Source organism: Macrobrachium rosenbergii, chromosome 54 (assembly GCF_040412425.1).
Source record: "Macrobrachium rosenbergii isolate ZJJX-2024 chromosome 54, ASM4041242v1, whole genome shotgun sequence".
NCBI lineage: Eukaryota > Metazoa > Arthropoda > Malacostraca > Decapoda > Palaemonidae > Macrobrachium > Macrobrachium rosenbergii.
This window is the reverse complement of record NC_089794.1, coordinates 816,634-841,820: the sequence shown is the minus strand read 5'-3', so window position 1 is coordinate 841,820 and position 25,187 is coordinate 816,634. Positions and strand designations below refer to the sequence as shown.

General features: G+C 40.8%; 1 protein-coding gene across 1 annotated transcript in view; it reads left to right on the top strand.

Annotated features, from left to right (window-relative positions):
- The window catches only part of LOC136835091 (transmembrane channel-like protein 5), a 617,814-nt gene that overhangs the window by 60,997 nt on the left and 531,630 nt on the right, over positions 1-25,187 (top strand). The window contains exon 2 of the mRNA XM_067098270.1: positions 23,215-23,378. Within this exon, the coding sequence (XP_066954371.1) occupies positions 23,327-23,378 (52 nt within the window). The 5' untranslated portion in view covers positions 23,215-23,326. The remainder of the gene's footprint in view (positions 1-23,214; positions 23,379-25,187) is intronic.

Sequence of the window (25,187 nt, the reverse complement as noted above, 5' to 3'; positions counted from 1 at the left end):
AAAATCACTCTCGTCCATCACTACCCCACCAATTTCTATCTTTTCACACATCATCCCTACTATAGGTACCCCTGAATTTCGTATCCCACGGACCTCATCCTTACAATTCCTTATCTCACACTCACCCCGTAACTTATCGTACCCATTTTTAAACAACACATTTACACTACACCCAGTATCAATCAGAGCAATCAAACACACACCCTTACAAATCACTTGCACGCTCATACACTCGTGCGTTTTACCCCCAAACCCTTTCTCATGCAGTACCCTCACCGTCTGCATTCTAGAGGATCCACCCAACTGAACCCCCTCACTAATTAGTTTCCCGAACTGGTACTCTGCCCCACTCTCATTCGCCTACACACACTCGCCACATGACCTTCCACCCCACATTCGGTACACTTTGCTCTCACTTCCTTACACATCCTGGCATAATGCCCATTTTGCCCACAGTTACCACAAATTATGCCCCCATGGGTACCCCGACAGCCACTGGCTATATGTCCTATCTGCCCACACCTGTAACACTTGATACCCCTAACCTTCTTACATTCACTCACCAAATGCCCCGTTTCTCCACACCCAAAACAAGCTCCCAATGCCCACCAACATTCATTTTTCTTATGCCCCACTTTCCCACACCTATAACATTTCTGCCTTAGATCATAACTAACTAACCCTACCCTTCCAATACTACTACTTCTATCTCTCTGTGGCCCCTTGATATTTGCATTATTTACGTTTACACTTCTATCAACTACTTGCTCTGCCATCCACCTCGGTCCTGCCAAAACTGCTTCCCTATAGCTTCTAAATTCTGGTACCTCTGCCCTAACGCTAACACTCCTACTCTCTTTCGCGCATCTGTCAACCTCATGGTCTTCAGCCAGATCCAAAATTTCATTCCACCTCAACCTTTCATTCGTCCACTTCATCTTTTCCTTGCGCTTCCTATTTATGAACTCATACACACCCTTGGGTACCGTCACCAACAACTTTCGTACTAACTGTTTGCACTCATTTATTCCCTCATCACCAAATTTCCTTCTGGCTAATGTTTCCAACCGACAGACGTACATGTCCAAAGATTCACCATCATTCATTCTTGCCTCATCGAAATCATGTTTCCTCTTATACTTAACACTATTTTTTGTCCTTCTTGCCTGTTCTATAATCCTACTTTTAATACTTTCATAGGACACATGACCTACACTCATTACCACCCCATACATACTCAGCAAAAACCCTGTTAAGAAACCCCCTAACTCTCGTGCCCATACCCTCTTATTCTCTCCATATTTAGCCATGCAATAACCTTCATACTCCCTGAAAAAATCCCTTATATCCCTACTTCCATACTCTTCATACTTCTCACACCGTGGCACTTCTCTCACATACATAGCCTTCCGTACTTCTTTCTCACTCTCACTGTCGCTGCCGCTAGTTTCACTCTGACCTTTCTTACACTCTTCCGAATACAGTGAATCCACTTCCACACTAACATCCATCCTCCCAACTGTGCTTTTCTTACCCTTCTTCTTAACTACCCTTATCCAGTCTTCACTATCCAACTCACTTTCATCTTGTCCCTTACTCTTTTCCAATTTCCCAATATCAACTTTCTTCTCATCCTTCCTAAGCCCCTTTCCTTTTTTCTTCTTTTCCTCACCCCCTTTCTTAACCTTGTCCTCCCGTTTCCCTTTAGCCAGCATCTCTCCCTTCTTTTCCTTCTTTACTGCACCTAAATCACTTCCATCACTCTCATCTCCACTCTTCTCTACCTTCTGCAACCCTTCTAGCCCATCCCAAGACCCAGGGGAACCTCCTCTTACAACTCCTTCTCCAAAGAACTCCTTAAGCATTCCCTTCATCATTTCCTGCATCCTGCTTACTGCAGACTCTAACTTCTTATCCATTCTTTCTTCAGACTCTTTCACCCCCTCTTTCATCTCCTCTTTCATTCTTCTTTTGCACTCCTTAGCATTCCCCCCATCTCCTCCAACTGACTCCTCAACTCCTCATTCTCACTCCTCAACCTCCCATTCTCCTCCTTCAGCCTACCCTGGAGTTCCCTAGCCACCCGGAGTTCCTCTCTCAGTTTCTCTATCTCACTCATCCTGACCTCTTACTCTCACTCTACCCACCACAAAACAATCCTAACAGTAAATACACAACAGCCCACGTTACGCCAAATAATGTGGCGGATTTCACAACCACACACTCACACTAACAAAAAAACAGCACATACACTCACCTCGTACTAGGCTAGGCCTATGAATTTCGGACGGGAAGTTTTGCCAAGCAGAAGGAGGTCACGGAGTCACCACAACCGCTGATAATGCCAACGCTCACCACACAACAACAGCCCACAACCAAGAAAACAACAACCCAACCAGTACACAAACACGACCCAAAACAAGACTCAAAAAGACTCAACCACAAAGACTCAAACTCAACTCACTCGGAACACAGCAGAAAAATAAACAACCAGGCTATCACACGACACCGATCACGCAACCAACACAGCACAAAACCCAAAACACGCCCAAGTACAAACACTCCAACCACAAAGCCTCCAAATACCAAATCACACAAACTGAAACAAAAAAAAACGCAACCCAAAACTCTGATCAACTACCGGAAAAACCATCCTTCCAGCACAATATCTCTGTCAAGACTCCCGCTATCCAGTCACGATCATCCCCCCCCGAAAAAAAAAAAAACACAGTTCCACGCACTCCCAAAACAACGAAACATGAAACCTCACGGACAATCAAAACGTAAACAAAGGAAAACCACACTCTCTAACGACATCATTCAACAATTACGTACGCCGTTGTTCGTTTCTCTCTCTCTCTCTCTCTCTCTCTCTCTCTCTCTCTCTCTCTCTCTCTCTCTCTCTCTCTCTCTCTCTCTTTCTGTTGGGAAGCTTATCAGAACGAAGAGGTTTTGTTAAGGATCTTTATCCTCTGTTGTATGTTTTTAGTCTCTCACTTCTTACCTTGATTTCCTCTAGATGTGTCCTTGATGTATCACTACCGCTGTGATGTGATAATTCTTCTAGTTTAATTATCTTTAAGTATTGATATCTCTCAGGAAGGCGTATAGAGACGAGATCGGTAATTTCTTAACTTTAATTAGTATTTAGTATTATAAAGATCAGTACAAAATTAACAGGTTTCAGTGGTATAAAACGAAATCACTCTGGAGTAATTAACTTGACTCAGTCTATATGGGGAACACGGAAGCGAGGGGAGACGTACTCTCCCTTGAAGGACAGAGTTCTACTCTGCTCTCTCCTGTCGATCTCCAGCCTGTTGAACCCCTGGAATTCTTGTTATCTGCAATCTCCACCTCCTTCTAGTCCTATTTGAAGGATTTATCAGCAAGGCCTCCCCTTCAAATAGTTGATTGGAAGGATTGTAGTGGGTGTGATTCAAATCTCTCCTTAGAGGACTTGATTGGAGGTGATCTCAGGAGGGTGTGTGAAAGATCCCTCCCTAGTATATTTGATTGGAGGTAGTAGAAGTACATCACTGTCCAGCCCCCAGTTTCCTGGAATTTCCATGAAAATGCCTCCTGTGAAGGCGGGGTTATAGAACTGGCTGTTGTAAGCTTTTTGGCTGTGCTGACTCATGATTTGGTTAACTTAATCGCGAGGCCACTACTTCCCATTTTATGATCGTTTTTATGGCTTTAACGTGATATACTTGCTCACTGTTCATGCAAAGTCCTGCCTCGATCAGCGTATCTGAATTCACGATAATAACAACAGCTTTTAAGCGTTATCACTGTTCTCTCTGCCTCCTCCTTTATCTCTCTCTCTCTCTCTCTCTCTCTCTCTCTCTCTCTCTCTCTCTCTCTCTCTTTACTTTTTCTCTTTTCTATATTTCTCTCTCTCTCTCTCTTTTTCTCTTTTCTATCTAATTTCCCTATATTCTCTACATCACTCGGTCACGCTACCTCACACTGCCCTCAGTGTGACAAAAGAATACAGTTCAATGGATGACTGCAAAATTACACAAATAAAATAAAGCATTTATGTGATTGCCCATCAATTAATACTCTAAAAAAAATATGTATATTTCATAAACTGTGTCAGTGTACTAATGTAAAAAAAATCAATCAAGAATATATTGTAGAAAATTCATGAATCAAAAGAGACATACATATACATATATAATGAATTACCACAGTGTAAAAATGGTTAATTGTTTTAACATATAATGTAAATAACAGTATACAAAGAATTCAGCAGTAAATCATGTCTATTAGATCATTTTACTCTTCATTGGCCCTCTTTATTTCTGTTATGATCCTCTCAATATTTGAAATTACCACACGTTTGACCAAAATTGCAAACACTAATATTACATTTATGATTATGATCAAATTGAATAAAGACAGAATTGGTGAAACATTTTCTTTGTAATAGAAAAATTCATCTACTAAATTCAATTCCTTTAGTTGTTTTAACTCTAACTGAGGCAGTTTAAATTCTTTAACTTCACTAGAGTAGTTCATGTATGGGGCATTTTAATGGATTATTATTTCTGTGAAGACATGAGGTTCATAATATAATTTATTAGGAATAACTAACTTGCATGTCTTGTCAAAAGCATGGACATTATTGAAATTAATTTCAGTACTTATATTATGGCAATTAATAGTTGCTGTTACTTTATTCAGTGAGAATACAAAAATTGACCGTTCTACTTGGATGGAAACAAAATCATGTTTGGATAATTGTGTGCAAAGCACGGTCTCTTGTTTTTTGTTTTCAATTATTTCTTGAACACAAGGATAGGCATTAGTAGTTTCGTAAAGGTTGTCAAGGTTGCAGATATACTCCTTATCTTTCAAAATTATACAATCTCTTAACTGAACATCAGTAATAAATGACATCATTAGCCCATGTTCTTCTAATGCAAAATTGATGCGGTTGACATTTGAGATAATTACATTTTCCTTTATCAACATGGGAAAAGGATGTATGGACATCAGTACATCTGCATCTTTTTTATTAAATGGCAACACTAGAATAATCTTATTTTTAACCACCTTGGTGGTTATCAAATTATAGTAGACCATTACATCCTTTACCATAGGGGTATAATGTCCTGCTACCAAAAAACCACTAATTATGCCCTCTAACTCCCTTGGGTTAATTAATGTTGGGCTTAATATTCCTTTATAGGCTAACAAAATGGCATTTAACAGATCTTTATGGTCTTGCAATGTGGCGGAATTCAAAACACAAAAACAACACACAACACAGATACATAGAACACTCACCCTGATCCTCGGTTGCTGGGAGATGGATTAAGGGTCCACGGTTGCCAACACAGCACACAAAACCACACAAACAAAACTAAAACGGACTCTCAACCAACAAACGGCATTAAACAGGAAAACACACGACTCACGAACATACAATAACAAAAGGAAGACGAGACACGTGCACCGATAACAACAGCATCAAAAACTCAGACGAACTGAACTGACTACTTTCAAAGTTGAACCTCAACTCAAGACTGAACTACCGACAGACAGACATACAGCGCCGTAAACAAACTCCAACTAACGACCCTTATCCCTCTTCCAACAACCGAAACACTCACTAACGACAATTACACTCTCTCTCTCTCTCTCTCTCTCTCTCTCTCTCTCTCTCTCTCTCTCTCTCTCTCTCTCTCTCTCTCACAAGACGTTGGGAAATGCTAAATAAAAATTAATTCATCCCTCTATAATTCTCCCCCCTTTTAGCATTTCCCAGCCAACACTTTTCACACTGCATTCAAATTGCCTTACGCAACACCCACGGATGCTCACTAGCAGGTCCTTTAGAACGCTGCGTTAAGTGGGCACGCATAATCATTCTCTCAGACTCGCTCTCTCTTCCAGCAACATTCAGATTTACATTTTCTCCTCCTTTCTCTCTCAGATTCACGCTATCTTCTTCACTATTACCACTCTCAATTTCATCCACAATCTCATCTATACCCTCTAACTTGTTCCCAAATACCTCCCCCAATTCTTCAACTAACCCATCCCATTCACTCATTGACCTTTCCAGTTCTTGCAACGATTCATTCATGCTTTCAATCACTCGTATATTACTGTTACGCTCTCTTACTCTTACACTTTCGCTCACCTACAACCGTTCACTCACCCCCACACATTCAGTCAACTCAGTTATATCAAACCCGCATATGCTATACGTTCTATTCATACCATCCCATTCATCCGTATTACACGCTTTATCACTCATTTTCACTTTGGCACTCACACCCCTATCACACAACTTACGATCATTCTGTTCACTCACGTTCTTCCCTTTCTTATGTTTCCTACCATACTCTATCAAAACAAATTGCTGATCCTCCATACACAAGCTCTCATGCATACTTGGTTCACCCACATTCGATTTCAACCATTTATACACCCCATTCTCTCTCACATATTCCGGTACATCCTTCCATCTACGCAATTGGTTATGATGCGCTCGTATTTCTCTCACCCTACCATCTACACATACTTCCCCTACAACATAACTAAGCCCACTGGGACCAACTTCCAACACTTCATACGGACCCTCAAATTTTTCACGCACTTTATTTACATTCAACCGCCCTTTCTCGATTACTTCTTTCAACACTTTCTCGCCCACCTTGTAACTTTCAAACCTCTCATGTGCCTTCTTCCATACCTCCCTATCATTCTCAGATATACCCAATCTCGGTCTCACTATCTTTTCAAAATTTAACACATATTTACACGGAGACATACCAATACCCTTATGCACGGTGGCGTTGTATACCCACAACGCTCGCCCAACATTTACATCCCAATCATTATTACATTCACTCATCATACGTAATATCTCCGTCAACGTTCTCACCGTTCGTTCCGCCAATCCATTCGCACTGGGCATATACGGCTTAGAGTACACTTGCTCTATGCCCCAATCACGCAACATTTGCTCAAACTTCCATCCAACAAATTCAGACCCATTGTCACTCAACATTTGCGTCGGCTTGCACACACACATTGGCAATATCACTTGACCCACCATTCTCGCTACAGTCTCACTCTTTTTGTTCCGAATCGCTACTGCATATGCAAACTTACTCAAATGATCTTCCATTACAACCATTCCCACATGTCCTCTAGCAGCCACAGGCAACGACACACAATCAATCACAACCATCTCAAATAAATCTTTCATCTGCAATCGCAACACAGGTGGATTCGCATGCACACTTTGATACTTACCCTTCTGACAGTCTGCACACGTAATCGCTACATCTGCACAAATTTTATTCAATCCAGGCACATACAATCTCTCTCTCATACATTCCCATAATTTATTTTTCCCCAGATGCCCAAACCTATCATGCACTAATAAACACATACCCACGGCTGCATCTTCCGAAAACACTGGCACATACACTTCCCCATCCCACATTCCTTCCTGATGCAAAAAATAAGCTATACCTTTACATACAACAAATCTCTTAGCACTTCGCTTATACACTTCTAACTCAGACGGCCAACTTCCTACTCTTACACCCTCTAACACACACTCTCTTAACATACTTATTCTCATGCACTGATTTTGCATCTGCTTAATTTCCTCTTCACTCAACAAATCATTTTCACTTCTTGCAATATCTACCATACCTACAAAACTAGTTTTAGACACATCCCCTCCTTTAACCTTCGTTATTTCCTGCTGCCCTTTCCTAAAATTCCTCCCGACATCCACACTTATATCATGCATTCTCATAAAATCAATCCCTAATAAAAAACATGTTGGCATATCATTCTCATCCATGACTACAAAATTATGTATTATTTCAAATCCCCCTAACTGAATTTTTAATTGTACCTCCTCCCATACTAACACACTCCCTTGTCCCAAACCATGTATCCTTACACTCGTTGATTTTCTTTTTACATCCCAATCGCACCTTTCCAATTCACTCACTACTGTACTACTCACTAACGACACTTGTGCTCCCGTATCTACCAAACTACAATATTCACTCTGATTCACCACTACATTTGTTACTAATTTACCTTTCGCTTCATGCATACACGCTCTCACGGCTACACTCACCTGCTTAGCTTCCTCACAACCATCCTCATCGCATTCATCTTCAACGATATCCTCAACCGCACCCTTATTCCCTCATTTTTCCTCACAATCACCTTTCTTAACCAGCCAGCTACAATTATCCTTTCCACATTGAACATTTAAAATTACATTCGTACCATTTTCATTCACCCCTCCTTTATACTCCACCGGCCTATTCCATCCAAAGAACAATTGTACTGTAATTTTAAATATTTCAGCCACTACCAACAACACTTTCACTAACTTTTCCTCCTCATCTAATTCCCTTCCTTCCTCGCACACTCCTCCTTCCGGCATTTCATTCATCACCTTTTCACGTAACTCATTCATGCTTGCAGGTACTCCGTCAATCAACCCATTTGTTTCCAAATTACTCAACCCCCCAAACAGACATTCCCACACTCGATTCTCCCCTACATACTGTTGTTTTACCACAAATCCTACAGGTACTCGGTCCGGGTCCCAGTCGCTCCTAACCCTATCATCTCGTTCAGTCCACATACGCGACATAGCATCTGCAACAACATTCTGCCTACCTTGTACATACTCTACCTTAAAACTAAACTCATTCAAATCCTCTATCGTTCTCGCAGTTCTAGCATTCGCACTCTCCTTTTTAACCATATATACTAGCGGTCGATGGTCCGTCCGTATTACAAAATATACCCCATACAAAAACACTTTCAACGCTTTCACACAAAACCTTATAGCAGCCAATTCCTTTTCAATCACCGAATATTTCAACTCTGCCCTTCCAAACGCCTTGCTCACATACGCAATTACTCTCAATTGTTCTTCCCCATTCGCCTTCTGCATTTGTACCAGGCATCCTCCCATACTATATTTACTTGCATCCGTATACAGTTCTAGTTTACTCGCATTCTCACTATAGTCCGGGAAAGCCAACGTCACGTCTCTTGCAGCCTCCTCTTTCAATCTCTCGAACGCTTCGATCATTCGCTCATCCCATTTCAATCTTGCACAGTTTCTCTTCCCCGTCCATTCAGTCAGTGGTTTCCCAATCCCCGAACAATCTCTTATAAACTTCCTTCCAAACTCAATTAAACCTAGAAATCCTTTCAACTCGCGCACAGTCCGGGGACGTGGAAATTCCCTTACCTTGTTCACGAACTTATCACTCTTCCATACACCTCTTCCACTCACCATATGCCCTAGGAATTCCACCTCCCCAGCCAACCAAGCACACTTTCCAAGTTTTACTTTTATTCCTACTTCTTCCAACCTTTCTAACACTCGTTCAAGCAGTTCCATATTCTCTTCTAAAGTCTCACTCGCAATCAAAATGTCATCTATAAAAACAGTTACCTTCTTGCGATCAAACCCAGCCAGAACCACATTCATTGCCCTTTGGAAGGCAGCAGGCGCATTAGCCAGTCCGAATTTTAATCTTCAGAACTGGTAGTGGCAGGAACCACTAGAAAAGGCCGTAATATGCCTGCACCCTTCCTCCAGAGGCATCTGGTAATAGCCCCTTACCAGATCTAATTTTGTAAACACTTTCATTCCATTCATCTTGTACACACAATCAGACACCACATTCATCGGAATCGCTCTTTCACAGTTACTTCATTCACCTTCCGATAATCCACGCACATTCGCAAACTTCCATCTGGCTTCGTGCATCGGTACAATGGGGCTATTCCAGGCGCTCGACTCCTTTCAATCACTCCCACCCTCTCAAGCTCCTCACACTGCTCCTCTATCTCATGATTGATAGACGGAGAAAAATGTCGGGACGCTGATATATGTGGGTGTCGTCTTCCAGAACTATTTTAAATTCTGGAAGCTTGATCCCCAAAATCCTCGTCTCCACGACTCAACGCCCCTGCCTATCCCACAACATTCTCCTCAATCGTTCTCTTTCGTTATCACTTACATTTTCATCTACCTTTACTCTTTCTTTCAACTCCTCATACGTCTAATCATTAACTCCTTTCAAATCACCTGTCATCACCTGCCGTGCCTTCACATTACCTCTCATCATCCACATTCACCAACGTGCGTAATATTCCCCACGCAATCTCCCTCACATATTCCTCGGACTCGCTTCTTCCTGACACTCGGCAATGACGTTATATATACCCTCGGATCTCCCATGTTCAAAACCCCATCATATACACACACATTTGCCTTGACTAATTTATTTACGTCTATTCCTCAACTACATACTCACAACTATCATTGTTGGCTATCCCGAGGCTATCCGGCCATGCCACTTTCACACTCACAACTTCTCCAATCTCATGTGGCACTTTTACCCTCTCTGTCGCAATTACAGGCACTCTTCCACAATTTTTGCTCAACCCTACCATCCTTCCCCAAATACAAATCCCCAAGCACATCCCCTTTCATACGTAATTCAATTACATTCATACTAGGACGGACCACCATCCCGCATTTTTTCAAAAACTTACATCCCAACAAAATATCATATTTATCATTCGTACTCTCAATCACACAAAAATCACTTTCAGCCATCATTACACCCCCAATTTCTAACTGTTCACACACTCTTCCAACCACTGCTACCCCTAAATTTCCAATCCCTCTTACTTCCCCCTGACAATTCCTAATTTCACACGTATTCCTCAATTTCTCACATCCATTCTTAAATATGACATTCATACTACACCCGGTATCTACTAACGCAATCAATCTTACTCCCTTACAACACACTTGCACACTCATGCACTCGTCAGTCTTTCCAGCAAAGCCTCCCTCATGCAACAACCCCTCACGTACATGCATCACACGCACCGCTTGCATCCTAGAGGATCCACCCATTTGAACCCCTTCACACTCAGTTTCCCGAATTCGCTGTCACAGGCACCCCTCTTTCGTCTACATACACTTGATACATGCCCTTCCATTCCACATTCGACACACTTCGCTCTTGGTTCTGAACACATTCTCGCATAATGCCCATTCTTACCACAGTTGCCACATATTACATTCACTCGGGTACCCCTACAACCATTAGCAATATGACCCACCTGTCCGCACCTGTAGCATTTAACCCCCCTATCATTCGTACACTATTTTACCAAATGTCCCGATTGCCCACACCCGAAACACGCTCCTAAAGCCCACCTACACTCATTCTTTGTATGTCCTTCCTTTCCACATCTAAAACACTTCGCTCGACTTCCACTCACCGACCTTCCCCTTTGTACACTACTATACCTAACTCGTCCAACCCGTTGTTCCCTTACAAACCCACCATTCATCCTCACTGGCACCTCCACATTACTTGCTCTTACACTCCTATCTATTACACTATCTGCCATTCTCATTGTGCCCCTCAACACTGCATCCCTAAAGCTTCCAAACTCTGGCACTCTCTCATCTACCCCAGCCCTTACACTCACACTTCTGCTCTCTTTTATAACCCTGTCAAGCTCATAATCTTCTACAATTTCCAAAATTTCTCCCCAAGTTAACCTTTCACTCGTCCATCTTTTCTTCTCCTTCCGCTTCAAGTTCACAAATTCTCTCACTCCATCTGGCACTGTCTCTAACAACTTTCGTACTAACTCCTTACATTCATCTATCCCATCATCCCCAAACTTCTTCCTGCCAATGTCTCCAGCCTACAAGCATACAGTGACAAGGTTTCCCCAGCTTTCATTCTTGCCTCATCAAATTCATTCTTCCTCTTATACTTAACAATTTTCGCTTTCATACGCCCGCTTGCTCAACTAGTCTAGCTTTCACCTTGTCATACTCAACATCCCCACACTCATAATAACCCTATACATATCAAGCAAAAACCCAGTCAAATATTCTCCTAATTCTCGTGCCCACACTCTCTTACTCTCCCCATACATATCCTGACAAAACCTTTCATACTCCCTAAAGAAATCATGCACGTCCCTACTTCCATACTCATTATACCTTTCACACCAGGGTACTTCCCTCACATACGTAGCCTTTCTCACTTCTTTCTCACTTTCACTCTCACTTTCACTACTTTCACTCTGTCCTTTCATACCCTCTTCCGAATACAAAGAGTCCACTTCCGCACTTACATTCATCTTACTCATTACACTCTTCTTCCCTTCTTTTTATCCACTTTTATCCATTCACCTCCATCCACCTCACTATCACTACTATCTTTACCCCCTCTCCCTTCTTTCCTGCCTTTCCCACTTCCTTACCCTTCTTACCAGTTTCCTTTCCTTTTCCCTTCTTCCCTTTTTTCTTCCCCTGACTTATCCTTACTTTCCTCTGTTCCTTCCCTTGCTTTTCATTCCCTTTTCCTTACCCTGCCTTTCATTCTCTCGTTTCTTACTTCCTATTCCCACATCACTTTCATCACTCACGCTTCCATTCACTTCTTCCTCCTTTTCTTTCTCTCTTGCCTCTTCACGTTCCAGAGGACCTGCCTCCAACAGCCCCTTCTCCAAAAACACCCTTGAACATACCTTTCACCATTTCTTCCACACCTTTCATCATTCCCTCCAACTTTTTTATCCACCCTCTCTACCATTCTCTCTTCTGACTCATCTCCCCTTTCATTTCTTCTTTGCACTTTTACCAATGATCCCATCTCTTCCAACTGAAGCCTCAATTTCTCATTCTCACTCTTTAACCATGCATTCTCCTCTCTCAACCTCACCAGTTCCTCTTCCATCCTTTCTTCCAGTCACACTACCCACCACCAATCTTAATTGCAACTGCAACACCAGTTGCCCCACGTTGGGCGCCAAATATAATGTGGTGGAATTCAAAACACAAAAACAACACACAACACAGATACATAGAACACTCACCCTGATCCTCGGTTGCTGGGAGATGGATTAAGGGTCCACGGTCACCAACACAGCACACAAAACCACACAAACAAAACTAAAACGGACTCTCAACCAACAAACGGCATTAAACAGGAAAACACACGACTCACGAACATACAATAACAAAAGGAAGAGAGACACATGAACCGATAACAACAGCATCAAAAACTCAGACGAACTGAACTGACTACTTTCAAAGTTGAACCTCAACTCAAGACTGAACTACCGACAGACAGACATACAGCGCCGTAAACAAACTCCAATTAACGACCCTTATCCCTCTTCCAACAACCGAAACACTCACTAACGACAATTACACTCTCTCTCTCTCTCTCTCTCTCTCTCTCTCTCTCTCTCTCTCTCTCTCTCTCTCTCTCTCTCTCTCTCTCTCTCTCTCTCTCTCTCTCACACACACACAAGACGTTGGGAAATGCTAAATAAAAATTCATTCATCCCTCTATAGCAATACAGTTCTAACATTGTTCATAAAGGTGTTTAAATGTTGTTCATCTGTTATTATCTTAATCTCTTTGGTAATGTTGCTATTCACTGCATTAATGAATACTTTTATTTTTTTAAATTCCTCACTGTTTAGGTTTTGAGAATTAATTACCCTATTTAACACAATGCCCCTTGTTGCTGCCCATTTCTCTAGTATGTCTACACGCTCCCTTTACATTAGAATCAGTCGCAACACCAAACAATTAAGTGCTGTCCCTATAAAAGGTAAGAGGGATCTTTTGGATCTTGTATTTAACACACTTCCTATGTCATTATCTAGTTTTTCCAACAATGGTAAAACACTGTTATTTTCACTTTTCTTAATTAACCCTTAAACACCGACTGGACGTATCGTAAGTCGACTAAAATTGTCTGTCGGGTGACGAGCGGACATTTTGACGTCGACTACAAAAATTTCAACCTTCAGTCAACTTTTGACTCGATCGAAATGGTCGAAAAACGCAATTGTAAGCTAAAACTCTTACATTCTAGTAATTTTCAATCATTTACCTTCATTTTGCAACAAATTGGAAGTCTCTAGCCCAGTATTTCGATTTATGGTGAATTTTAAAAAATTTTTCTTACGTCAAAGCGCAGTAACTACTATATAAAAATTTCAGAAATTCTTTAACAAATTTTTTTGTAATTTTTGCACCATTTTATATTAGCCGTTGCATAAAGTTTTATATATGAAAATGTGTGCAATTTCATGTAAAATACAGCAAAAAACAACCCATGGTTGTAGCTTTTATCAGTTTGGAAATATTTTCATATAAATCACGATAAGTGCCAAAATTTCAACCTTCGGTCAACTTTGACTCAACCGAAATGGTCGAAAAGCGCAATTTTAAGCTAAAACTCTTACATTCTAGTAATATTCAATCATTTATCTTCATTTTGCAACAAATTGGAAGTCTCTAGCACAATATTTTGATTTATGGTGAATTTTTAAAAAACTTTTTCCTTACATCCATTTCTTGGGACTGTATAACTCAATAATAACATCTCAGAAATTCTTTCGTCACTTTGTCGTAATGTTTGCACCGTTTTATATTAGTCGTTACATAAAGTTTTATATATGAAATTGTGCGCAATTTCATGTAGAATACAACAAAAAATAACTCATGGTTGTAGCTTCTATCAGTTTTGAAATATTTTCATATAAATCACGGTGCCAAAATTTCAACCTTTGGTCAATTTTGACTCAACCAAAATGGTCGGAAAATGCAATTGTAAGCTAAAAATCTTACATTCTAGTAATATTCAATCATTTACCTTCATTTTGCAATAAATTGGAAGTCTCTAGCACAATATTTCGATTTATGGTGAATTTTTGAAAAAAATTTTCTTACGTCCTGAAGAGTAACTTTCGGCCGAACATCTCAGAAATTCTTTCGTCACTTTGTCGTAATGTTTGCACCATTTTATATTAGTCGTTACATAAAGTTTTATATATGAAAATGTGTGCAATATCATGTAGAATACAACAAAAAATAACTCATGGTTCCAGCTTTTATCAGTTTTGAAATATTTTCATATAAATCACGATAAATAGAAAAAATTCTACCTTCGGTCAACTTTAACTTGACCAAAATGGTCAAAAACTGCAATTGTAAGCTAAAACTCTTACATTCTAGTAATATTCAATCAATTACCTTCATTTTGCAACAAACAGGAAGTCTCTAGCACAATATTTCGATTTATGGTGAATTTTTGAAAAAAAAATTTTTTTATGTCCGCTTGTTACGAATTCATGCATCATTTTGTGATATTATTTTGTCTGTGTTGCTTTGATCGTTTTACAATTTGTTATATACCAAAACCATCGCAATTTAGTGTACAATACAAAGAAAAAAAATAACTCATTAGCTTTAACCTTTTTGCTCACAGTGTGATTTGTATACAATTATATATAAAATTTTTGTTTGCGCTGTCATATATTTCAATATTTATATATGATAATGATATTTTTTTTCATTTCTGATGGTTGCATACTAAACGTCAGGCAATGTCAAAAAAAGGAGCCAAAAATAAACTCTTAATTTTAAAAACTAAGCGTGCTGTGATTTTTTGAAAAAAACTTTTTTTCTGCTTCAGCGCGTTAACTTGTATTTAAGAGCTTTCCATATGGCAGACACTTTCGTAAATAGAGGCTCGGCGTTTAAGGGTTAATGATTTTAATTCCTTTTGAACATCTTTCAATGTCATTTCATTGATAAGCACTGATGTAATGTCAATACTCGCTATGCCCAAGTCTTTTATTAATTTCACAGATCCCTTTTTCTCTAGAAGTGCACCCTTCCTGATCACCACCTCGGATGACACATATAGCAGTGTTATGATAACCAAGAAGAACCGCATGTTTGTATCTGTAAGGATAAGCCTTATCAGATCTTCTATATACATGAGATAATTTAATGTCTACCTATTGTTTATATATAATAGTTCAACACTTTACATAAATTTATCTTTTTCTTAAGTTGTGTTTGTTATTTATTATTTCCTGTTTATCTTCTTTCAATAATTCAACTATTCTTTTATTGGACCAAGAGTCTGTTTTTATTACCTTTACATGATTGGTATGAACAATTCTTTCTTTTAGATCACTCACTTATGATCTTTAGCTTATTTAACTTTAACACTTCTAATACCGTATAAGGACCATGAAATTTTGGAGATACCTTTACATTAGGACTTTCTGGAATATGATTCTGAACATATACCTGAGCGCCTACTACAATTTTTGGTTTAGCTGTATTTTTGTCATAGTATTTTGCTTGGACACTCTGAGCTTCCTTAAGTCTAGTCCTCGTCTGTTTGATCGTTTCATACATACATCTAGTTTTCCAGGCAATATAGTCATCATAATTATAAGTATGTCGGGGTGGTGTGGCATCATCTAGTAACGTATTTGGTAGTCTCTTCTCGTATCCGTATAACAAGTAGTGTGGTGATTCTCCTACTGTTTCATTTACAGTATTGTTTATAGTAAACTGTACATCTTCCAAAGCTAAGTTTTCAGGATATCCTTTATCTTACGATTTATTCTCTCTACTGCTCCATTTGAACTAGGTTTATATGCTGTGATTTGACATTTATTTATCTCATAAAATTCACATAATTTCCTTAAAAGTTCACTAGTAAATTCAGCTGCGTTATCAGAAAGAAGAACTTGTGGACATGAATGTCTCGTAATAATTCTAGATTTAAGAGCTTCTGCTACTGTAATTGCATCTCTATTTCTTACTGGTACAATCTCTACATATCTTGTTAGATAGTCTAAAAAGACTAATATTTGTTTATTCCCTCTAACTGTGGTAGGAAATGGACCTAAAAAGTCCATAGATACGACCTGAAATGGATTCAGCTTCGATGGGTATTTTTCAAGTGGAGCTTTTGGATTTACGTTACCTTTATTTCTATTACAAACTACACAATTTTGTACAAAGTTCTTGGCATCTTCACTACAATGGGGCCAAAAATAGTTTCTGGTTAGGATTCTATTTGTCTTTTTGATTCCAGGATGTCCTGCTAACTTGTATGAGTGTGTTAGTTCTAAAACTTCTCTGATTAGTGTTTTTGGGATGTATAGACGAGAATAACCATTCTTCTCTGTTGGTCTTTTATACAATAATCCATTGATTAAAACAAAATCAGGTTTTAAAGATTCATCTGTCATTAATTGTCCTATTATATGCCTGATTTCTGTATCCATCCCTTGTTGTATTTGTACTCTTTCTAAATCTAAGTCTACCACTTGACAGCTAAAACAAAAAGTATTAGTGGTAATACATTTCTTTGTTTCTTCTTCAGATCTGGATAATGCATCTGCTAGTGTATTAAATTTTCCTGGGATATATATGAATTCTGGGGCAAATTCTAGCACACTAATGAACCATCTATTGAACTTCATGTTATTTGTAAAAGTTCTCTTCTTAAACAGATCACAAATTGGTTTGTGATCAGTAAGTACATTGACTTTATGTCCTAAGATTATGTGTCTAAATTTCTTTAGACCCCAAGGATCAAGAGCCCTCTTGCAGCTATTAGGACGACAGGGAGCTTCCTTTGGACACTGATCTCACATTGGCTCGTAAGCCCCCATTAGCTCCCAAGCGCCAGTTGGCTCATAAGCGCTCTTTGGGATTTCCCTCCCCAGTTGGATCCGAGCTCCCAGTAGCTCATAAGCCTGCTGCAGGTTCAGTTCACGCTGTAGCTTCAAACATCCCGTTGGCTCCCAGCTCTCCAGTATTAGAATACGAGTCTGAGGCTTCAGATTCAGACGTCCCTGTTGCTGCAGTTCAACCTGTTTCGGCGCTTCCTGTTTCACAGATCTCCAAGACCATCTCCTCTTTACCTGGCGCTGATCACGCGAAGGCTGCAGATGCATTGGCACCCGAAACACTTGTTTGCTTCCCATTCACCAACATTTAGACAACATCATGCAACTATTGAAGAAACCCTTGTCTTCAAAATCAGAACTGCAGCAGGATTTGGTGCTTCCCACTGTATCCTCAGCAGAGGAGGAACCCAAACCAGAACAGCCTTCATCAGCCTACACCTCATTAGTGAACTATTTTCTGTTCTGCTACCCATCATATTTCTCCACCACACCTCCTTCTTCCCCCAGGATCATCGTTCTTGTTACATCAATCCTCGAGTATCACTATACACCCGAAGATGGTCCTCTCTATCTCTTTCAAGAAAGCATTGTCGGCGATTGACTCTTTGTTGTCTGAGAAGAGGGGGTTGGGCAATGCTGTATTTTGTTCTCCTTCTCGGCTTTCCGAAAGGAGGTGTGTACTGTATTCTGTATTCTATGCAACCAGGGAAGCTCTTTCTTTGGGAGTTTCTGCTTCCTCTTAAGGGGATTTCCCAGTCTGATTGACCCTGCTCGTCGTTCAGCCTTCAAGACAGCGAAAATTATGTTTTCGTCTTCTGAGCTTGACCGCCTAGTTGAGGATATTTTTAAAGTATTCGAGATCTTCAGTTTCCTTGACTGGACGGTGGGCGCATTAACCAAGAAAACTGAGGATTGTTCTACCCTCCAAGGGAACTTGGCAGCGGACTGGCTCGGAGTCCTGTCGTGTGCAGACAAGGCAGGTCGAGATGGGGCACAGAAGTTAGCTGTCCTTTTTTCATTATGTATGCTAAAGAAAAGAGACATGTGGTGTTCTTTCACCGCTAAAGGAGTGACACCGTCCCAGAGATCTGCGCTTCTTCTCACTCCTCTGGACAGTACAGGCAGTCCCTGGCTTACGATGGGTTCGGCTTACGACGTTCCAAGGTTAAGATGCTTTTCAAATGTATTCTTCAGAAATTATCTCCCGGTTTACGACGCATGTTCCTGGGTTATGATGCTTACGATGCCAATCTGACAGACGAAATTTGGCTACAAAATGGCAGAATACTCAAAATTTGGAGGTTTTTTGTTGAAAAACTCAATAAAAATGCAGTTTACATCGTTTTCAATATACCCAAAGCATTAAAAGTAAGGCTTTCTCAGGATTTTTGACGATTTTTGATGATTTTTTGGCTTAAGGACGATTTTCGGCTTATGACCAGCGCAGGAACGGAACCCCCATCGTAAACCGGGGACTGCCTGTACCAGCCTTTTTCCTCAAACAGTATTAGAGCGGGTAGCTATGGAATTGCAAAAAAAGACCACTCACGACTTGCTAGCGCAGTCGTCCAAGAGAACGAAGGAATCGAACTGAACACCTGCGGTTTCACTTAATCCTCGGCCTTTCTCTCCTCTCCAGCCACGGCCCTTTCAAGGTAACAGAGGAAGAGCTTCCTCGCACACACGCACAAATCCCAGATCAGTCCGCCCTATCAGCAAGATGTCCTCATCTAAACCAGTCTCTAGCAAGTGAGACTTCGGTCCTCCGTTTACCTGTGGGCGCCGACTCCTACACTTCTGGAGACAGTGGGAGGCCAGATAGGTAGAACCATGGGTACTATGGGTTCTCAAGGAAGGATATGCGATCCCCTTCGAGGAGACCCCACCTTTGTCACCTGTGCCCATCGCCTTAAAGGCGTACTCGGTAGGCTCAGAGAAGTTTTCAGCCCTCTCAAAGGAAGTCACAGCTCTTCTCCACAAGAGAGCTGTAGAACAGGTAGAAGACTTGTCATCGGAGGGGTTTTACAACCGCTTCTTTGTAGTCCCCAAAACCTCCGGGGTTTGGAGGCCAGTCCTGGATGTAAGCGCTCTGAACATCTTCATCCAAACCACGAAGTTCAGGATGCAGATGAACAGCTCAGTACTCGCTGCAATTTCTCAAGAAGATTGGATGGTCTCGATAGACATGAGAGATGCTTACTTTCATATCCCAATACACTAGGATTCCAGGAGATTTCTGAGATTCGTCTTTCAGGACACAGTCTTCCAATTTCGGGCTCTATGCTTACTTTCATATCCCAGTACACTAGGATTCCAGGAAATTTCTGAGATTCTTCTTTCAGGACAAAGTTTTCCAATTTCGGGTTCTGGCTCCTCTATCTCAATGGCTTCATCTAATGGGCGCAAAAGTTTTTCTATATCTGGAAGACTGGCTCCTACGATCATCATCCCAGGAGAAGTGCACGGGGGGCCTTCTCAAAACCCTACAGTTAACCCAGGAGTTGGGCATTTTAATCAGCCAGGAAAAGTCCCAGCTAGTCCCTTCTCAGATGATAGTCCTAGGGATGAAGATAACTATTGGGTTTTTCCATCAGAGAAAAGAAAACTGTCATGCACCCAAAAAGTCTGTCATTTTCCGAGTCTTCAAACCTGTTCGGCCAACGACTGGATTAGCCTTCTAGGGACTCTCTCCTCCATAGAGATGTTCGTTCCTTTGGGAAGACTGCGGGCAAGGCCTTTGCAGTTTTTTCTGAAGGCCAATTGGAACAGGAAGATTCTTCCAGATTCCTTTGTATTCCCCATCACACAGGTAATAAAAGATCTTCAGTGGTGGCTCGTAGAAGGAAGGTTCTACTCAGGGAAGTCCCTATCTCATCTGAACCGAACCTCTCATTGTTCTCCGACGCATCAGACGTAGGTTGGGGAGCTACACTAAGAGGATTAGAAGTGTCAGGGAAGTGGTCCCTTCAAGAGAGGAATTTGCACATAAATGTAAAGAGTTGAAGGCAGTTCACCTGGCGCCTCAACATTTTGCTGCAGTAACTTGAAACTCAGTGATTGTGGTTCATTCTGACAAAACGATGGCTTTGGTTTATATTCGAAACCAAGTAGGCACTCACTCTCTGTCGCTGTGCGAGTTATCTAGGGATCTTCTTCTTTGGGCGCACAACAACAACAGTACACAGATTCTTAGCCGCTATGTTCAGGGCAAGTTAAACGTATTAGTGGACGAATTGAGATGTTGCAAGCAGGTTCTACCCATGGAATGGTCGCTGAACCCACAGGTGTGCACTGACCTGTGGAAACGGGGGAACACCGTAGATAGACTTGTTTGCAGTGTCCAGGACCATCGCCTCCCCCTATATTGCTCTCCGGCGCCAGACCCTCAGGCATGAGCAACGGATGCAATGCTTCAGGATTGGTCACATCTGGAAATGTATGCCCTCCCTCCATTTAGTCTAGTAAGAGACGTGGTCAACAAATTCAAGACGTCTTATCACACATCGATGATCCTAGTAGCTCCTTTTTGGCCTTAAAAGGAGTGGTTTCCAGACCTTCTAGAACTTCTGTTGGACTTTCCGTGGCTCCTCCCAGAGGAAAGATCTTATCAGACAACCTCGCTTCAACAGATATCATCAAGGTTTGTCCACTCTTGCTCTGACAGGCTTCAAACTGCCAGGAAGTTGGTCAGAGCAAAAGGATTTTCAAGAGAAGTTGCGAATGCTATAGCAAAATGTAGACGCGAATCTTCTTCAAGGCTTTACCAGGCTAAGTGGGCAGTTTTTAGGGGATGGTGTAAAGAACATAACATTTCTTCTTCTACTTCTGTAGTCCAACTAGCCGAATTTTTACTTTACCTAGCATCTTTGAGAGGCCTTTCGACGTCACATCTCTTCAGACCCTGACATTTCAGACTTAATCAAGTCTTTTGACACCAGGAAACGTAAGTCTTAGCAGCCAGTGTCTTGGAACCTAGACGTAGTTTTGCATTGGTTGTCAGGCCCTCCTTTTGAACCTATGCAGGCATCCTTCTTTAGGGATCTGTCTAGAAAAACACTTTTCTCAGTCGCGTTAGCCACAGCGAAAAGAATCAGCGAGTTGCAAGCCCTGAACAAACAGGTTGGTTTTTCACAAGAGACAGCTATTTTCTCAAACATTTTAGGCTTCTTAGTCAAAAACGAGAGCCCGCCTAACCCTTGGCCTCGTTCTTTTTCCATCCAGAGTCTTGCAGAACTAGTGGGACTTTCGGAACAAGAGAGAGTTTTATGCCCAGTGAAAGCATTAAGATTCTACATTGAGAGAACCAAGAATATCAGAGGGGATTCTCGTAACCTCTGGTGTTCTGTTAGGAACCCTTTACATCCTCTCTCCAAGAATGCTATCTCTTTCTTTTGAGAGAGATTATTGTAGAGTCTCACTTGGGAATTCAGGAGAATAGTTTACCATTGTTAAAGGTAAATCCATGTGAAGTACGGGCAGTAGCCACTTCGTTAGCTTTTAAACGCAACCTCTCTGTAGCTACCATAATCCAATCAACTTATTGGAGATGTCGCTCGGTCTTCGCCAACTATTATTTGTGGGACGTCGAAACTGTGTTTGAGGAGTGCAGTTTGCTGGGTCCGCTCTCCGCGGCTGGCGTGGCACTAGGGAATGAGGGGTAGGAGTGATCCTCCTCCTATTTCTCTATCTTGTTGCCTTGGTTAAGGTTGTTGAGTTTTTGGAAAGCCAGGGGTACTTAGTACCTGGAGTGTCCTCTGATCTTCATTTTTTACGGATGGGTAATACTGTACAGTGTACGTTTTAAATGGTGTACAGGTAATATAGTTTTATGGTCGTGTGTTAGTCGAAGTCTATGTGTCGCCCAGGGCAAGGGCAATTGTTTTGTTTAAGCTTTGTCGAGTCATAGAACTACTCCCTGCGCTTGCTCTCTCCCCAGGTAAGGTCACAACAAGCATTACAGTACCAGAATGCTAGCCTTTTTCTATTTCAAATGCATTCCTTTATAATGTTGTCTGAATAGTACATGTTCGTTCTTCCCACCTCCTGTCAATGTGGGATTCAGCTTTGTAATTACTTGGTAAGTGTCACATATTTTTATAATGAAATAAGGTTTTATATATACTGTACTTACCAAGTAATTACATGAACAGAGCTCTTTAGCTATGTTGTACCTATTCTTCCCTGAAAGTAGACGGGGCACTTACCTGCACCAAAACAAAAGAGCGATACCATGAATTTTCAATTCTTAGACTGCCATGTAAAGTAGAAACTATAGCTATGTAATTACTTGGTAAGTATACATAAAACCTTATTTTATTATAAAAATGTCATTTTTATCATAATGTCATTTTTATTACCACAGTGATTTTTTTTTTCATTTAACATTTCTTGATATCTCAGAAGTGCAGATTATTAGATAAGGTAAGTACTGTATTTTCCTTATCTGATTTTTATGAGTGCTTTGATTAGTGTTATCATATTTTATTAGGATACCTTGTATTATATAATACTAGCACAGATTATTTAGTTTACCAGACAGTTATAAAATAACAGCACTGTGTTGCATTATTCCCTGTACAGTATAGTGAACCTGTTAATAGAATTGTATAGAAAAATATTGTCTCCTTTTTCAGGTTGTGTTGTGAAACCATGGTGGTGTTGTTTTAAGATTTTTAGTAATCACACTTGAGGTTGATTTATTAGTAGCAGATCTTGTAGCGTCTGTGGAACTCTTAGTTTGTTGGAATGGATTCACATACATATTCTGTGGAAGTAGAGGAAATTCCGCTACAGGGAAGTAAGTATTGCAGTGTATGTAATTCATTGTGCAGACCATTGTATTTTCCATGGGTTATGGAGTTTTAAATTTTGCTGTAGGAAGATATCTAAACTTGAGTGTGATCTGTTTCCTGGCACTTGCTAATTTGTGTGGGACTAGGTCTTCAAAGATAATGTGTACAGTCTTTAAATAATTATAGAAACTGCTTGGTATTGTTTCACAGTGGAGAAGAATTGTTTTAAATCATAAACTCGATAACATCATGTTAAAGGTTATTATAGTACATCCTCACAAAAGAGTAGTTTTTGCCCTGAAACTTATATTTTTTTTTATAATTCTTTTCTCCTTTTACCCTGAATAGGTTCAGTTAGAACTTGAAGTCTATTTCTTAATGTATTGTGAGGTTTAATTTGTGCACAGTATTGGGAGGATAGGAAAAAGGAATTAGGTTTATACATGTATTACTTGTTTTTATATAAGCCACTTACCAAGTAATTACATAGCTGTTAGTTTCTATTAACCGGCAGCTAGAATTTTGAAATTTGCAGTAGTGCTACTTTTTTTTTTTGGCTAGGCGAGTGACCCCGCCCACTTTCGGGGTAAGAGAGGAACCAGCTTAGCAAAAGACCTCAATATGTTTCTGCCGACTGATGGCTGTGGTAACAGTGATTGGCAGCAGCGGTATTTTGGAATTTATCTTCTCTTTTGGTCTTGGAATCATTGGTGAAATGTTCTCTTTATGGTAGCCTTTTTCGGCACAATTAGATAGTGTCGGGTTTTTACTGGAGACCAGTATTACCTATTTTGACGATTTTTGAGATTTTCTTTGACTCATGACAATGTCCGATTCGGGCTCTCAAAGTTTTAGGTATTGCAGTAAAGGCTGCAATACGAGACTGATTAAAGCCTGCTATGACCCTCATACTCTTTGTACATTTTGCAGGGGTTAAATATGTTCCCCTGAATTGACTTGTGAGGAATGTGTTTCATGGGATTCTAAAATGTGGAAGACCTTGAGTAGTCATTTAGGTAGTCAGGTGTCCACAAAATCTTTTTCTGATAATTCTGATTCTTCGTTTATTGTTTCACCTGATCCCCCGTCTCAATCTGTACCAATCACTCTGCACCCTGGCTCCCTTACTTCTGATCCCGACCTCATTACCAGCCTTAAGTCTAGAATTAATCTTAAGTTTGTTTTACTTGTTAATACGATGGAGAAAGTTGGTGCTTCTGTTAAAGTCCTGATGGACAACATGAACATGAAAGGTGATGTTGAAGTGTTAGTGGAGGGGGTGGTTGTCTGTCCAGCCGATTCTCCTGGCCAAGGTCCCTGGCAAACTCCCCTAAACCTGGGAGGAGCCAAACTGGCATCCTAAAGGAGGTCGGTGGGGTCTGCCCACAGGCAGTCTATTCCTTAATCGTGGATCTGTTGCTGATTCCCAGGTTACGACAGAGCACCGCTGGAAAGGTGTCTATGGAAGTGGATCGTTTATCATCTCGTATTTCCAGCAATGACTCCAGTCCTAGGCGACAATGGCATTTTCAAGGTGACTCTCGCCCTCTGAAGAGGCGCACCCTGGGTGCTTCTCAGCCTCCTGCAGTTCCTGTTAAGAAGGTTAAAGAAACTTCTCTAGAACATCTTCCTTCCTTTAGCTTTTGGGACAGTCTAGAATGTTTCTCCCAGGATCATCCAAAGTTAGTGGGACAAGTTCAGCCTTCTAAGCCCGCTACTGCTCGTAAGCGCTCTTCTGCATCAAGAACTTCATCCTCTTCTAAGCACCCATCTTTAGCTTCAGAGGGTTTGCATAGGCAGATAGTGATGTCGGA